The 15,897-nt window shown below is 44.8% G+C and overlaps 1 protein-coding gene and 1 long non-coding RNA gene across 2 annotated transcripts in view; one reads left to right on the top strand and one right to left on the bottom strand.

The window, feature by feature from the left end:
• Nucleotides 1–7,365, top strand: part of LOC149372722 (uncharacterized) — a 273,432-nt gene extending 266,067 nt beyond the window's left edge. Inside the window, exons 2-3 of the long non-coding RNA XR_016292522.1 lie at nucleotides 6,982–7,120; nucleotides 7,195–7,365. This is a non-coding gene — a long non-coding RNA (uncharacterized LOC149372722). The remainder of the gene's footprint in view (nucleotides 1–6,981; nucleotides 7,121–7,194) is intronic.
• On the bottom strand, nucleotides 1,060–15,069 carry LOC149372733 (alpha-tocopherol transfer protein-like). Its single transcript, XM_089587098.1, has 5 exons — nucleotides 14,843–15,069; nucleotides 10,226–10,474; nucleotides 6,916–7,109; nucleotides 3,906–4,016; nucleotides 1,060–1,484 (listed from the first exon to the last, which is right to left on the bottom strand). Exons 1-5 carry the CDS (start codon nucleotides 14,982–14,984, stop codon nucleotides 1,281–1,283), a joined length of 900 nt encoding a protein of 299 aa, XP_089443224.1. The 5' UTR covers nucleotides 14,985–15,069; the 3' UTR covers nucleotides 1,060–1,280.
• Nucleotides 15,070–15,897: the final 828 nt, after the last annotated feature.

The following is a 15,897-nucleotide window of genomic DNA, read 5'->3' on the forward strand; positions in this document are numbered from 1 at the left end:
GCGCTCGTTTTTAAATCTCAACCAGGCTACTCGCTTCCTTTAAGTCAAGGGATTTTTTTTTTTGCCGTCATTACCAGTTTGCACAAAGAACGCCGGCAGAATACTGCTCAGTTCGTGCGTTTCTGCAACAATGTTGTCAATGCTAACGCGTTTTGGTCGAGTGCCACGTTTCTACCAACGCATGCAGCGCGCATCTTTCTGTCAGTGCTGCCACGTAGCTCAAAGCGCGAATGCGGTGTTGACCCGAAATACGTGAGTTCGATACGGGCCGCGGCGGTCAAATTTCGATGCAGACGAAATTCTAGAAGCTCATATCCACTGCGATGTCAGTGCACGTTAAAGAACCCCGGGTGGACGAAATTTCGGGAGCCCTTCTTTACGGCGCCTCTCATAGCTTTGGTCACTTTGGGACGTTAAACCCCCGCAAACCACAAACCATCTTATTTCTCTATTCTGCAAGTATCTAAAAGGCTTCAGGTAAATATGGCCTGTTTCAGGATTGCTATTAAGGTGCTGCTTTCACAGTAGAATGAAGCGCACACGGCAGCGTATCAGACTACACGAAAAGGTTGTCTGGCCAGGAAATAATCAGCTCATTGAGTGGCTAGATTTTGATAGCGGTGACTTCAGCTGGTTGACAGAAATAAATAGATATAAGTAATGAAAAAATAAGCATGAATACGAAAAAGGGGAGTGGGACCCGTATGAAAAAATGGAGTGCGCAGAACATGTACTGATAATCTGCGCACTCTCCATTTTTTCGTGCGGGCCCCACTCCCCCTTTTTTTATTCATGCTCTTTTATTTTTGCCTCCAATTTTTTTTTTACTTCTATCTACTTATTTCTGTACTCTCTATCCGTTCCTCGCTCACCTGTTTTGTGTCCAACCCCTATGAAAGGGGAAACACCAGAGAAGACAAACCACTCTTGAAAAAGATCGGTCCTGTGATCGAAACGTCGTGTCCAAAAAAAGGGTTTCGTTAATGAAGAATAGAATTCACTATATACTCTTGTAAGCAGAAATTAATTTGCCCCCCCCCTCCGTTTTCTCTTCCTTCCTATCCATGTGCAGTTTTTTACTTCTATTTACTTATTTCTGTAGTCCTTTTTTATCTTTCGGCTTTTTTATCTGTATTTTTCTTTCGGCTGTACCACGAGCGCACGTACGACGGGTTGGTCTGTAAAGATTTCGGTTCAGACGAAGCGTTCGCACTGGCGCGTCTCGATGTGGTCTCTTCCGAAGAGCAGTCTGAAGCTTTATAATGTAGTGGATCACTTTTCTACAGTCTCGTATCTTCACAGTCCAGTTCTTTTGAGTGATAACCAAACTGGTTGATGTATTCGAAGTAGGAGCTCTTGCTTTCAACTTCCTTTTGCATGGCGCGGTAGTCGAACTCTTCGTGCGAGCCGCCGTACTCAGCTGGTATCACATCAGCCGGAACTAGGCCGTGGAGCTTGCTCAAGTCATCACCTATGAAGGAAATCTGAAAATACAAGCGAGCGTATTTCATCACTCATAAGGCCTGCAGGAGAGACTGTAGCGTGCTTAGTGACTTTCTTTTTAGACAGAGCCTCGGCTCGCATATTAAGCAATATAAAGATTGAAAGAAATACTGAACAAGAAAGAAATGTTTTCACCTTAAGTAGCTTTAACCAGTCGAGAAACCTACCCTGAGATCGGCCAAAAATCACGTATAAGTTGCTCCAGGGCCATGGTACTTTCTTGAGAGCACATAATACTCTCAACCGCAATAACTAGAAAATATTTCTTTTTTTCATTCACCTGTCGTCAACAGTACCGAAGCCGAATAAAGCACATGAAAATTTTCAAATTTTTTTAATCTGTGGTGTAATATAAATGAGTAGTGTTATTATTTTATGGCTTATACCTTTTTATTTCTAGGTAGAAGAAAAACAACCAAACCCCTTCAGTGAGTCCAAATATTCAACCTTCATATGCTGCGTACGGTGTCTACTAACTCAACTGTACTTTCTAGGGTATTTATATTGTGTGTAATCTAAACTTAAGAGTGTTCGCCAGCTCCACCCTTGTGCTTTACGGCGGACGTAGTACGTCCTGAATCCCCGCGGGTGTCACGTGTAACGTCGTCGAACGGTGAGGGCGGAAGCTATGCGAGAACCCTCTTATGCTACCTATGGCATTGACTGCCAAAACAGAGGCCCTCGTTAATCTTTTAAGCAGACACGGGTAGGAAACCGAGGAGCTCGTTATGACATACAGATAAAGGAAGCCAACAACCACCGAAACCGAGAAAAGCATCTGTTAAAGTTTATATCTTTTCTTTTTAATTAAAAAAGAGGAAGAAATAATCCTTTATGTTTTCCTCGGTTTCGCTTACTGTTGTTTTCTTTTGTTTGTATTTTAGTAGCGGTGATTTTCTTCGGATGTTTCCGTTTGCAATCATGGTTTCGAAGTTCGTGCAAATCATCCGCAATAATTTCCAATTCAAGCAAATTTTCGACACAAGATCTGCAATAAATGAAGTGAATACATGTTCCGCAAGGACCAATCTACGCCTTCTATGATTTTTCCGGTTACTTTCAGAATGAAAAAAAAACGGTCTTTTTACGCGCGCGACACGGCCCTGCTAATTTCTCACCAGTAAACGAAAGAGGCAGAATCTCTTGACAATGATAGCCTTCTTAGTGTAATAACATGACTTAATTTCTAACAAAATGGCACTGAATGTGAAGAAAATAGGCTCATTTATTTTGCCACGGGCAGAAAAACAACGCCTGTCACATGTAACCTGCATATCGATGAAGAACACACTGAACGGGTACAAACGTGCAAATACTTGGGAGTAACGTTCGAAGAAATGCTGCACAGAGCGTCTGAAATAGGCGACATAACGTGCAAATACTTGGGAGTAACGTTCGAAGAAATGCTTCACAGAGCGTCTGAAATAAGTGACATATGCAAAATGGTAACCTGTGGCTGCTAGGCAGCAGTTAAAGAGCAAAAATATTTCGGAAAACAAACATTACTCATTCAGTATTTTTTTCAGGCCGCTGCGGTGGCTCAGTGGCTATAACGCTCGGCTGCTGGCCCTAAACACACGGCTTCGATCCTAGCCGCGGCGGTCGAATTTCGATGGAGGCGAAATTCTAGAGGCCCGTGTACTGTGAGATGTCAATGGAAGGCAATGAACCCCAGATGGTAGAAATTTCTTGACCCCTGCACTACGGCATTCCTCATGGTCTGAGTCGCTTGGGAACGTAAAATCGTCATAAACCATAAACCATTCGGTATTTTCCGTTATCATTATCATATTGTGCTGAACCTTGACGTTTAAGCTTCACGTTGTAAGTAAAAAAAAAAAAGTCACCATCCTTCAGAAAGAGGCATTTTAATAATCGTATCTGCTCCCAGAGCAACACCGTCTAAACCGCTGTTTAAAGAATTAAGCATAGCGCCTTCAACGGTGTCCTCGATTATAAACCCTTTTTTAGTGCGCCGAATAATTAGCACCAACACACCTCATCCATAATACATTTTCATTATTTCAAAGCATGACACTAGGCAGGCGCATTAAAGTAATTGTAACTTACTACAACCCCATAACGTATATCGGTGGCGCTTAAATCTTCCTTTGGTGCTAAAATGTGGAAAAATATGTGACCGAGATGAAATGACGAACTTTGTTCTTAAAATGCGCTTTTCTAGCAAGAAATTTCCACAGCATTTTTCCACAAAGGGACTGTTATATATCTGACATTCAGTACCTTCTGTACTATTTTCTGCAAAATAACCGCAATGATTCAGGGTGATAAGCACCTTAATACCAAAAATCTAGATCACTTTGCCATTTCAATATGCACGCAAAACAAACCAAAAAAGTTGCGCAGTGTTCCTGTTCAAAGAAACACGGAAAATTGCTCACCCTTTGCAGAAGCTTGGACTTCAGGAACGGTTTCACCGCAGCGAATAGAATCTCGAATGCAGGAGGATTATTGATCACGTATATGGCTTTGATGCGGACAGGGTAGCAATCCTAAGGTAGAAATCGTGAATATCATTGTATTGTTTTTACATCACGTGGTATAGTGCAGTTCAAAATTTTCACCTCACATTTTAAAGTGGCGAAAACTACCCCCAAGTCGTCCGGCACAGTACCTTTTTTCTACTGCTGGTGCTAAGGGGCCACTCGCCCTCACCCCGGGTTTATATTAAAAAGACGCATGTCTTGCTTTGAATTCACAGAGTAACGCCTTCAGGGAGACACGTGAATTGTTACTCAGAGGCGCAGCGGCACCTGTGCATAGCAGTTTAATTTGCACTGATGGTAAAATAATCAGAAGTAGTAATGCAGTAGTAATAAGTAACAGTGACACTGACGAACAGTAATGTACCATAAGTGAATGTAAAAGCAGTACTTGAAAAAAAAGTACTTGTAAAGGCATGTCCCTGAAACTCAAGAGCAATTCAAACGTGGATTAATACGTAAATGGCGGTCATGAAAAATTAGTGGTGGAACGTTACTGCTTTTTCGGTCGCGAAACACGCTGTTTGAGTTTTAAAAAGCACACACCCAATCATCGTTCGCAGAAAAATTAGTGGTAAAGAAAATGAGATGGGAAGGTGGTGGTACAAACGTTCCTTTTTCCAATCTAGTGGACTCATCCACCTCCTCGTTGAGAGAATTGCAATCTGCAAGATCATCACCTGGAATTTCGTATCTTCCCTCCGCCATATATTGTTCTGGTTATTGAAGCACGGCAAAACGTTTTTTATTACGTATATTATAGCCGTTAGTGAGAAAAAGACAATGTCACGTAGTAAGTTTCTTAACGAGTCGCATTTCTGAGCCTATTGTCCGAAACGTAACTTGGCAAACATGGTGCACTAGTGGACAGGCCTTGTGTACAAAAGAAATAGGTCTTTAACCAGCACAAAGTCAGGAGACTCGCCGGCTTTGAAGCTCGACCAATAACGACCTTTTATTCAACAGACTCGAATTTTCTTCCATCCCGGCAACGCGTTAGCCTAAAACTTAAAAATAGCATGACAAAAGATAAAAGAAAGGCCAAGGGGCAGGCAGGAGAGTTCTTTCATTCTTTTCGTGTCAGTTTTTGTATTCGTCTGAGATTCGTCTCTTAAATGTGCCAATACAACTCTCAAGTAACCTTGTTTGCATTTATTGTAGTGTATGCCCATGGAGGGAGGGCGGGGGGGGGGGGGGGGGGGAGGGGTGTCTATCATTTTCGGTGGTTGGGCAGTCACCTCAATGTATGCAACTGCAGTGAACGTAAGGTACTTTCTGCTGAGATCTCTGGTCGCCTCTCGCGGTTCAATAAGTTCAGTAAGTCTGTTCAACTGTGCATAATGCTGGAGAATCGGGATGGGCGTGAGCTTTGTCATGGCCGGGATCGTGCGCATTGCGTTTCTATGTATAGTTTCTTGCGCCGCCCATTGCCCCCTTGTCAATCGATGGAACTGAGCCTGGTACAGTCAGTATCCTGGTCTGAAGTACTGAACACTCAAGACGTCTAGCAATCCCTGGATGAGCTGCGTTTGATCAAGTGGAACGTAGTTGCTGTAACTTTCTTTGTCGTGTGGAGCCATTGTGCTCCTCTGTCTGACTTATGCATGTCTTGCCCAAGGACCTTCAGCTCGTCCACATCTTCCAATGTGTGGTTCCCAATCTTGAGCGTGAACCTTGAAGCTTGCGGTTTCTTTTTCCCGTTAATTTTAGCCACGTGAATGTAACTACGCCTTTCTGGCGACAATTCCAGACGCGCTTCGCGGACATACTCTTCCAGTGTGTTTAAGGCTGCTTGTACATGACGGTTTTGATCTGAATATGTTTTTGAGTCGACCATATCATCACATCCTGTGTGTAAATCATGAACTGCATATGTGGTATTCCTTCTAATTCCCAAGTCACTGGTATGAAACCGATAATATATAGCAAAGATGCTAAGACCTAGTCTTTTGGCGCACCACGACCAAGCTCCATCGTAAAGATAACCCGACAGCTCGAACAGTGGTCGATATAGATCTTGGAACGTGTATAGCCTATACGGACACATCGGTCGCAGAAATGGCTGGAAGAACAGCGACTACTAACCCTACACATTCTGACGTAACCACACATCGGGAATCCGTTTCGGACAATCTGGATCCGCTTATAATGGCGCTAGACGCTATCTGGGATGCGATAGAGTGCATAAATACATTAGCGTTTATAAGAGAATCCCATATTTACACGGACTCCTTAGCATCTATCCATCAACTCAAAATAGTGGCGAAGACACTAAGCATCATTCAGGAAGCACATGCTCAAATACGAAAATAATCAAACGCATCCAGATAGATTGGAGACAGGAAGATACTCAATGTTGTCCAGTGGAAAGCAGACGCCTTACACTGAGTCGCAAATACGAATGCCTCCCGCAGGTCTGCGCTCCGCTCTTCCTCTCTTGACCTCTATAAGGGGAGTACACGTGCACTAATTCCACTGTGCACTTAGCCATCACTCATATCTTAACGAGATTGGAGGAAGTATCCTTTAGAAGGATGAGGGCTGGGGTGGCCCTTACCCCGTGGGTGACGCGCTGATGGGGCTCTCAGGAAGATACAGTACCCAGCACATGTCCCAAATGTTCCACGCCGGCCGCTGAGCTAGACCTTCGCCACCTTTTGTAGAAATGCCTAGGAACGCAGGACTCGTAAAGGAGGAGGTTACTGGAATTTGAATTTACGGCTATAAGAGAGGAACACCTTTTTCTTGTGGCTAACGGACAACGCTATAAGCAGAACCCTGCTCAGGTTTCTAGAAGACAGCCTCCACGACCTATTTTATCTTATTGACAGCCTCGTTCTATGCCAGATGGCAAGTATTCAAATTTCAAAAAAAAAAAGTCATCTTGTTAACGTGAGCTAATTCTCACCTGCACAATGTGGGCCGCCTTCTTAATGAAGAGTGGTGTAAAATGTGCCATGTGCATTATGTGCAGGTCCCTGAGGTCCGCCACGCAAACAATGCCCCGGATCTGCGTCTCTTCATCCAGCAGAGTCCACTCCGCCATAATCAGGGCCGTCCTCACCAGGTCCAAGAGCGGGCAGACGCTAGTGTTCCACAAGCCTGGAATGACCGTAAGTATCGCGCTTTGATGAGAACTCACAATGCTCTGATGACTGAAACGTATTTCTTGTTTTTTACAATATAGCCAGCGCCTAATGCGACGAGTACTTGGCCATCAGTGTCTAGGACAAGAATTCAGGTCGTAGCCACGGCAAAGACTCGCGGAAACCAGTGCCCATTTCATTGAAGCCAGGGTCCACACCTGCCTCCTCCCTATGGACAGCTCAAGATAGTGCCTGTACAAATAATGTCCAGACAGACGGTGTCCTTTAGTTTGCGCCGGCGTCAAACCTCGCTTCGTTAAGCGCCTCGAGACCTCCATGTCGCTGGAATCAATGCAAAGCCTTAAGTTCGGCCATGCCTTTCTTAGTCAAGTAATGTCATTCGGTACTAAGGCAAGAACCATGAAGCACAGTTACTCAGGCGGAGCACAAAAAGACACGGGAAATGCGGGGAAGAAGATGCCGTACCCTTTCTGCGGCGTCTTTCGCTCTTTTAATATTCGATCATCGTGGAGACTATATTGCGAAATCTGAGTGCAAGTTATGAAACTACAATACACAGGCGCGACGGCAAAGACTGCGTGTTTTGCGAACGTGGTCTGTGAGTGTGAAGCATGGTGTGCAGTGCCTGTACTGTGTTCTGCGGCACGCGCTTTTACTTCAGTTGTCGCAGGACAAAGCAGAACACGCTAGGCCTTTAGGCCCGTCTGTTCTTGCCCTCTTACGCAGTGTGGTGCTTCCACGACTTCATGAATTATACTTAGAAAGCATGGGGAGTTTCCAAATGTGCACAGGCTAGAATAATGTGTAAATCGTGCTTATATGCATCTCGGAGGATGAATGAAACCTTATGCTATGCATAGTCATCTCTTATTCTATATTAACGAACATTTCTCGCACGATGTGCTACTACTGTAGTAAAAGAAAATATCTTCGTTGTTACCAGCTGCCAAGACTGCAGTTCCCACTGCATGGCGAAAGCGTCTCCACTGCGCAGGACTTCACAGACAAAGCTCTCCAATGCGTCTCTGTGCCATTGGGCATTCCTACTCTCGTTACTCCCCTTAGCATTTGTTTTTCTCGGCCTCCAAACTTAACACTGTTCAAGTTTTCAGAAATTTTGAAAAGCATGCGATGAGCGGTACACTTTAAACGCCGTTCTTATATTAAGGTTTCCGACGAGGCAGACACAAAGTAAGATCTTTGTCATGGTCAGTCTCCTAATTGATAAAATCAAATAAAAATCTTCTGTATCACTGCAGTTCGCTTGCTCGTTAGAATCGGAGCTTAGAGGAGGTCGTATTCCTAGCCTATTCTAATTGAGCGAATTCGCATAGCATTTTTGTGTACCGATGTTCTAAGATATACGCCTCCAGATTTCCAGCACCGCCCGCCTAATTACGCATACGAGGCGATAACGCTCGTCTTGCGTGAGTGCGTGTGTGTGTGTGTGGGGTGGGAGGGGGGGGGGGGGGGGGAGGCATGCTTGTGTGCGTGCGTCCCAAACAACCAAACATATACGGTCTTGCGTCCGCCACATGAAAACTCGGCTAACCTCATCGCCGTACAGCGAGAGGGTCCGTACGTCTGCGGTCTGTTGTGCAACGCCTACGGAAACACAAACTTTAATGCCTGTATAAAAATTACGCGTTAACACTGCTACCAGAGACAGTAATGCTTTCGTTTTCCCTCACTTAAGTAGTCTTAAGTTCCTCTGCCAATTTTTTTTTTATCCGGGAAGTGTAATTTTGAACATCTTCTACAGTCAGTCAATAACTTATACAAAAGCTCATAGAACACCGAGGCCGCCAAACTTCTAATCAAACATTTGCGGTTCACATACGACCGGTACAATGCTGAAGGAAATCTGTCCACTAGGAGCAAGCACACTAACAGCAATTCTATAAGGAAGTACCCGGTGATTGAAGTAGCCTATCTGCCGACAAGACCACAAAGTCACGAAACACTCAATATGAACAGATCTTAAATAAGCTCCTTAGAGGCGGGCATGTTGTTCTCCCATAAAGAGAAGTATGATGAAAGAGCGCTGTACAAAGATACGGCTTAAGGATAAGGTAGCATCTTCCTACCACGGATTGTTATTCGGAATAGTATTTTCAAGCTTTGAATGCCACACAAGGACATCTAAAACTGTTTCAAAAATTTGCGTAGAGAAAAATATACTTATGAAAGGTGTCAAAGTTTGAAAAAGAGAAGCTAATACGAATGTATGTTCGGTTCAAAACTTCATAATGTGGCCTCAGTAAAAAAATTTTCTAGCATTTAGAAGTTTCTACCTTGAAGCATGTTATTTGCGTGATTGCTTTGCGGAAAACCTGCATCATGTCAGGAGGGTTTTCCTTACAAGAGCATGATGCGAAACTGTTCAAAAGTTAAAAGAAAAAGTAATCTGACACGTAGTGCTTCCTGTTTTCGAGACCAGCCTTGCAGTGAGAAATATGAGGGAGTTTTAAAGCTGAACAGGAAAAATCCTCGTCTCGTAAATCTGAGGTTACGACGCAGCGCAGGTTCGAATTTGGCTCGCAGCAGGGACTTATTTCTGTACCGTTGTCAAGCGAACACTGCTGGACCATTCTCGCGATTGCTCTTTGAATACCCAGCAGGCGAGACATTTTGAAATGGTGCAATAAGCGCTATGATGCCATTTAGAAAATGAGTCATTTGCGCCCGTGTTCACAGTTCGATTCCCATAGTACACTAGCATGGTATCGTGATTCCAATAGTTCAGAGGAAAAATAACTCTTAATTAGGCTACATGTACGGCTTGCGTCGCCGTGAGGAATGAACATTTAGAAACCCTTCTTTCATCGAACGATAGCAAAACCTGTGACAGCTGTTGTTTATGACAAATACGAAAGATATTCGTATTTTAAGAAAACTGAACAACTATGTGGCATCGTATACAGCCCACGACTGCGACACGTGTGTACGACGTTAGCACCAACGCGAACAGACGAAAACCATCGCCGTCTGACGTCATACGTATATTTCAGATAGAAATTACCCGTTGTCGATGTGGACGCGCATTTCTAAACTTTTCAACACTCATCAAGCTGCGTTCAAAGCATGCCCTGAAAGGCTCAATTGTCTCACCAATCCTCAGCAAGCCCACGGCTCTTCCCTCAGGGTCTTTGTGCTTGGACAACATCATGAGGCGGTTGTCAGCTATGACTGTACTGAGAGGCACCGTGGCTGGCGAGAAATCCTTGAAGAACTCTGAACTCTTCCTGACACGGAAGTACTTCTGTATGGTCTTCAAAGCCTCTTCCTCGCGGTACTTCCGGGCCCGCAGAAACTTTATGAGGAACTTGTCGTCTCTAGGACAATCCAAGGCCTCGTCTCCTGCGTGTCAAATACAAGAACAAAATAAAAAAATGACTATTTGTTTTTAAACAGCATTTGAATAACCTTTATTTCATAATTCATTTGCTAAACCAATATCTACAGCTGCATGCTTCACAACAGCTATATGAATGACTGTATAAGTATGTATGAATTAAGTATCTTTAGAACAGTTAGAACATGCGCGTGTACTTTGTGATGTTCATGTTAAAGAGCCGCAGGTGGTCGGAATATCCGGAGCTCTTCAATACAGGGTCGCTGATAGCCGGAGTCGTTTTGGGACGTTAAAGCTGCTCTAAACCATACACAAAACCAATATTGCTCGTTTTGTCTCGAACAGTCTCGTTTCAGACTTTACCCCACCGTGTCACGCAATCCAATACTGCGCGAAGTTCGCGTTCTTGATATTCGAGAATTGTTTGAAAATGCTGAACGAGAAAATGATAAAAGGGGAGCGCTGCTTGAGAACCTATGCAAATACTTGTGTGCTGAGGAATCAAACAGACGTCACTCGTCATAAATGTCGAATGAAAAATAGTGAATTATTTTGGAAAGCTGCAGCCTCAATTACAAAACAATAAGGCATGCATTATTTCTATGACAATTTTTTTTTCAATTCGGAAATAAGGGCAGGAAAAGTGTCATTTTGAATGCATTAGTTAAAAGATGCACGCTCTGTGAGCTCGAACAGCTTAATAGCGAGATGATGCGGGGACTTCCATGTGTGTGTGTGTGTGTGTGTGTGTGTGTGTGTGTGTGTGTGTGTGTGTGTGTGTGTATGTGTGTGTGTGTGTGTGTGTGTGTGTGTGTGTGTGTGCGCGTGTGCGTGTGCGTGTGCGTGTGCGTGTGTGTGTGTGTGTGTGTGTGTGTGTGTGTGCGCGTGCGTGCGTGCGTGCGTGCGTGCGTGCGTGCGTGCGTGTGTGTGTGTGTGTGTGTGTGTGCGTGCGTGCGTGCGTGCGTGTATGTGTGTGTGTGTTGGGGGGGGGGCATTTGTATTCATCGTCTATAGGCGCCAAGCAAACCAGGGGTATTTTACCGCAGCGAGTGCCACCTGATCGATTCCCAGGGATATACGTGATTTTACTTACGCTGTGTTGACAGCTCTATCATCCTCTTTTTTTGCCTCACGCTTGAAGCGGCCGTTCCCGCTTATTTAAGCAGCACGCTACTCTAATCCACTAAGCACACCACCTTCGAGACCATTTAGCGAGCCAAAAAAAGCTGCGTCAGATTGCTCTCAAAGCACAAAAGTGTAGAAAAACGGAGCAGTGGATGCCGCATAACCCGTTATAGCCATACTTAACACGATCAGGAGATCGCGATGAGGAAGAACGTAAGCAAGGCGGCGAGGTACTGAACCAAAGTAACCGCGAAGCGTAGGAATTGAGCAATACTTGTGAGCATGTCGTGTATGGGGGCACACACAAATTTGCTATCAATAATCGAAACGCTGGCAGTTTGACAGCTGCGCCGGAAGGAGTGAAGGATGTAACGACCCAGCTGCGCGCTCTTCACGGAAGAATAAATATCGTCTGCTAAGCACACAAAATATCCTTGGGCACTCGTCCTGATATCAGGCTTATCGAATACCAAACTCTCTGCTTTCTGAAACAAAAAAGTGCTAAGAATGTTTTTACCTATAGTACGCCAATTGGAAAGCAATGAATGTTAAACCACCTTTCTGCCACATTTTCTTAACTCTGCAGCCCTTTCACAAGATTGAGAGGAAATATATGCATTAGAAAACAATTTTCTGTAGAACTAACACAAAGCTCTCGTGAGGCTGGTCATAAAATTAATTTTAATGCGCGAAAAATCAAGTAAATACACAAAGAAATAAACTTTCCTGAAAACCGCATTCCCCCTTAAGCATTTAATGGAATATGTCGTTCTATCGTTCGAAATATAAGCGTTGTTGTAGAGGGCCTCAAGGCGTATTCATTGTCAGCAGGAAGATTACGTAAATTTTAAACATTTCACCCATTGCTCTGCGGAAAAAATCAGCTATCAGCAGCTCGATGCACGAGCAGATCATTTCTGATGAGAATGCCTCTGCAGCCTACCCGCCTTGCCACAGCTTCCACCTCCGTTTCGTCAGTCAACCATTGCTGAGAGCCACAAAAAAATTCTCAAAAATAGCACCCAGGACTATATCGAGCGCGTCAATTCCGGTAACGAAACTTAACAAATCTCTCTTCTTGGAGGCAAAACGTTATCAAAGGACCGAAGTATCGGAATTTAGACGTATCGCGACAATCTTCTGAGTCTGTGCCAAAGACAGGGATCAGTGTATGACAGCGAAAACCGGTTTGGAATGAACGGTTTTGCGCCGGATGATTAGCATGCTACGAAATTTATGTTAAATCCACAATAAGGGAGTAATTACTCATTGGCATCCACCCGAGCGCAGCCATACGGCTGCAAAGGAAAGCTATACAGCTTTGTCAGAAACTTCGTAATTAAAGAAAAATTCGTCCTGGTCCAGGGTTCGAACCCGGGACCACCGCTTCACCGGAGCAGTCGCTCTACCAATTGAGCTAACCGGGACGGCAAGCTTATGGTAGGGCGAGAGCGAATTGATCAATAACTCGAAGTGGGAACAGTGTTGGTCAAATGTTTAGGGGAATCCCCCAAGGTGGAGTAGATTTGTAATAAGGGAGTAATTACTCATTGGCATCCACCCGAGCGCAGCCATACGGCTACAAAGGAAAGCTATACAGCTTTCTCAGAAACTTCGTAATTAAAGAAAAATTTGTCCTCGTCCGGGGATCGAACCCGGGACCACCGCTGGATGCCAATGAGTAATTACTCCCTTATTACAAATCTACTCCACCTTGGGGGATTCCCCTAAACATTTGACCAACACTGTTCCCACTTCGAGTTATTGATCAATTCGCTCTCGCCGTATCATAAGCTTGCCATCCCGGTTAGCTGAATTGGTAGAGCGACTGCTCCGGTGAAGCGGTGGTCTCGGGTTGAAACCCCGGACCAGGACGCATTTTTCTTTAATTACGAAGTTTCTGAGAAAGCTGTATAGCTTTCCTTTGTAGCCGTATGGCTGCGCTCGGATGGATGTCAATGAGTAATTACTCCCTTATTACAAATCTACTCCACCTTGGGGGATTCCCCTAAACATTTCACCAACACTGTTCCCACTTCGAGTTATTGATCAATTCGCTCTCCCCCTACCATAAGCTTGCCGTCCCGGTTAGCTCAATTGGTAGAGCGACTGCTCCGGTGAAGCGGTGGTCCCGGGTTCGAACCCCGGACCAGGACGAATTTTTCTTTAATTACGAAGTTTTCGAGAAAGCTGTATAGCTTTCCTTTGTAGCCGTATGGCTGCGCTCGGGTGAATGCCAATGAGTAATTACTCCCTTATTACAAATCTACTCCACCTTGGGGGATTCCCCTAAACATTTGACCAACACTGTTCCCACTTCGAGTTATTGATCAATTCGCTCTCGCCCTACCATAAGCTTGCCGTCCCGGTTAGCTCAATTGGTAGAGCGACTGCTCCGGTGAAGCGGTGGTCCCGGGTTCGAACCCCGGACTAGGACGAATTTTTCTTTAACTACGAAGTTTCTGAGAAAGCTGTATAGCTTTCCTTTGTAGCCGTATGGCTGCGCTCGGGTGGATGCCAATGAGTAATTACTCCCTTATTACAAACCTACTCCACCTTGGGGGATTCCCCTAAAAATTTGACCTAAATCCACAATATTTCCCAACTGTTAAATTTCTCAGTTCAGCATTTATTTCAGTAATTCAACCACTCAACTCCGAACTAGGCGTCCGCACTCACCGCTGTGCATTCATTCTTAGTCGTGCTAGGCATTGTTGTAGATCCCAGCGCAAGAAAGAACGGAACACAAGAGCAAGGAGGGTGACAGGACGACAGGTGCTAGCATTAACGATCACAGTCAAGGGCATTTCCTTTCTGCGTCTTTCACTTGGAAACCCGACAACTTCGGAAAAAATTATGCTCACATCGGACTCATCACAGTTTGTTCGAAAGAATGCCCTCCAATGTAGCACTTTGAGCTCAGGTTTTCTACTTCTAAGTTTTTCTTCGCGTGCATCATGCCCATTTTGCTAACCTTGACATATACTCAACCTGAACATAGACGTCTGAGATGTGTCAGGTCCGTCAACAAATACCATGCCCCAATATGGCGCTTGGACGAAACACAAGCGCAATGACGCAACACGGGAATTGTGCGATGTGTCGCATTATTCCCGGTGTTGCGTCATTGCGCGTGTGTCTCACCCAAGTGCCATTTTGGGGCGCGGTAGACGTTTCACAGCAAGCGCTGATTTTCTTTGACGCCCAGTAGATCTTAAAGTAGCCACAGTGAATGCAGACTGACTCACCGGCGAGCAGCTGTCGTAACCTTGACAAACAGCGCTCCTCGGATTCCATAGAATCGTCCACTTCGGCTCTGTCCTCCACACGCTCCGGGTCAGGAGATGAGGAGGTAGTCGATGGGTCTCCCGTTGAGTCTGCGTTCGTCATCGCGTTCCTCGGCTGAGCTGCAGTCAGAGGGCAGAGCTGTCGGCCCACGCTCGCAGAACACCCGACGAAGAAGAAGATAAACGCTGTCAAATCAGGTAACCAGCCTGATCGCTGCCACCGTAAAGAAAAAAATGTAGAAAAAAAAAGAGTAGCTGTCGCTCTGGACAGTTGTAAGGAGAACGTCATAAGGACATTTGTCCAGAAATAATAACAACATAAGAAAAAAAGTCAACTGAAACCGTAATTTTTCCTCTACGAAGTGTGCTGTTTCTCTAACCCGCCCTATAAACTGCCCTGGCTGGCAGGGTTAACGGAAAGCGTGTGTGTACAGCTGTTTTAACCGCCACTATGGCGTTGTTTTTGTAAGAACAAAAGGTCGGGGGCAGAGTTCAAGCAAGAATAAGTTGACGTAGGTCGCAGAGCGGATGCTGTGATTTATGAGGGACACCTTAGCCGACGGTTTGGAAATAACCTCCATCACTTGTAGGGTTGGTGGGCGGGTTTTGAAGTTCTAAAATATTGTTGCGCGCGTGTTTCTTTCCTTCCGCTCTGATCAAACAAAGTAAATACACCGCACCGGCGTTTTCAAAGCAGCGCATCAAGCTGAGGTGTAAAACACGATGCCAGCTGCAACACCGAAGCGGATGTGCTGCAGGCGGCCAGATATTAAGCAGACAACGAGTCTTGCAGCGAAGGGGGGATTTTATTTTTAAGCCTCGGGTATACTTTACCTAGCTGCCAGCAAAAAAAAAAAAAATCACAGATGTAAAAATATATGACCTTGCCCGTTTTTCGACTCTAGCACTGTGACAGCATTGTTCAGTTGAGTTAATTAAAAAGGTTCATTGCAGCAGAATGTAGCGTACCATAACTGATTCGCGCATGTAGGAAAGAAAGCCAAACCCTCCTGAAA

Source organism: Amblyomma mixtum, chromosome 1 (assembly GCF_055824585.1).
Source record: "Amblyomma mixtum isolate Tamu chromosome 1, ASM5582458v1, whole genome shotgun sequence".
NCBI lineage: Eukaryota > Metazoa > Arthropoda > Arachnida > Ixodida > Ixodidae > Amblyomma > Amblyomma mixtum.

Coding starts and splice junctions, on each gene's coding strand:
- LOC149372733 (XM_089587098.1), bottom strand. CDS start 14,984: ATGACGAACGCAGACTCAACGGGAGACCCATCGACTACCTCCTCATCT. Junction 10,475..14,842: donor GTTACGACAGCTGCTCGCCG/GTGAGTCAGTCT, acceptor TTTGACACGCAG/GAGACGAGGCCTTGGATTGT. Junction 4,017..6,915: donor AGGCGGCCCACATTGTGCAG/GTGAGAATTAGC, acceptor TTTCTACCTTAG/GATTGCTACCCTGTCCGCAT.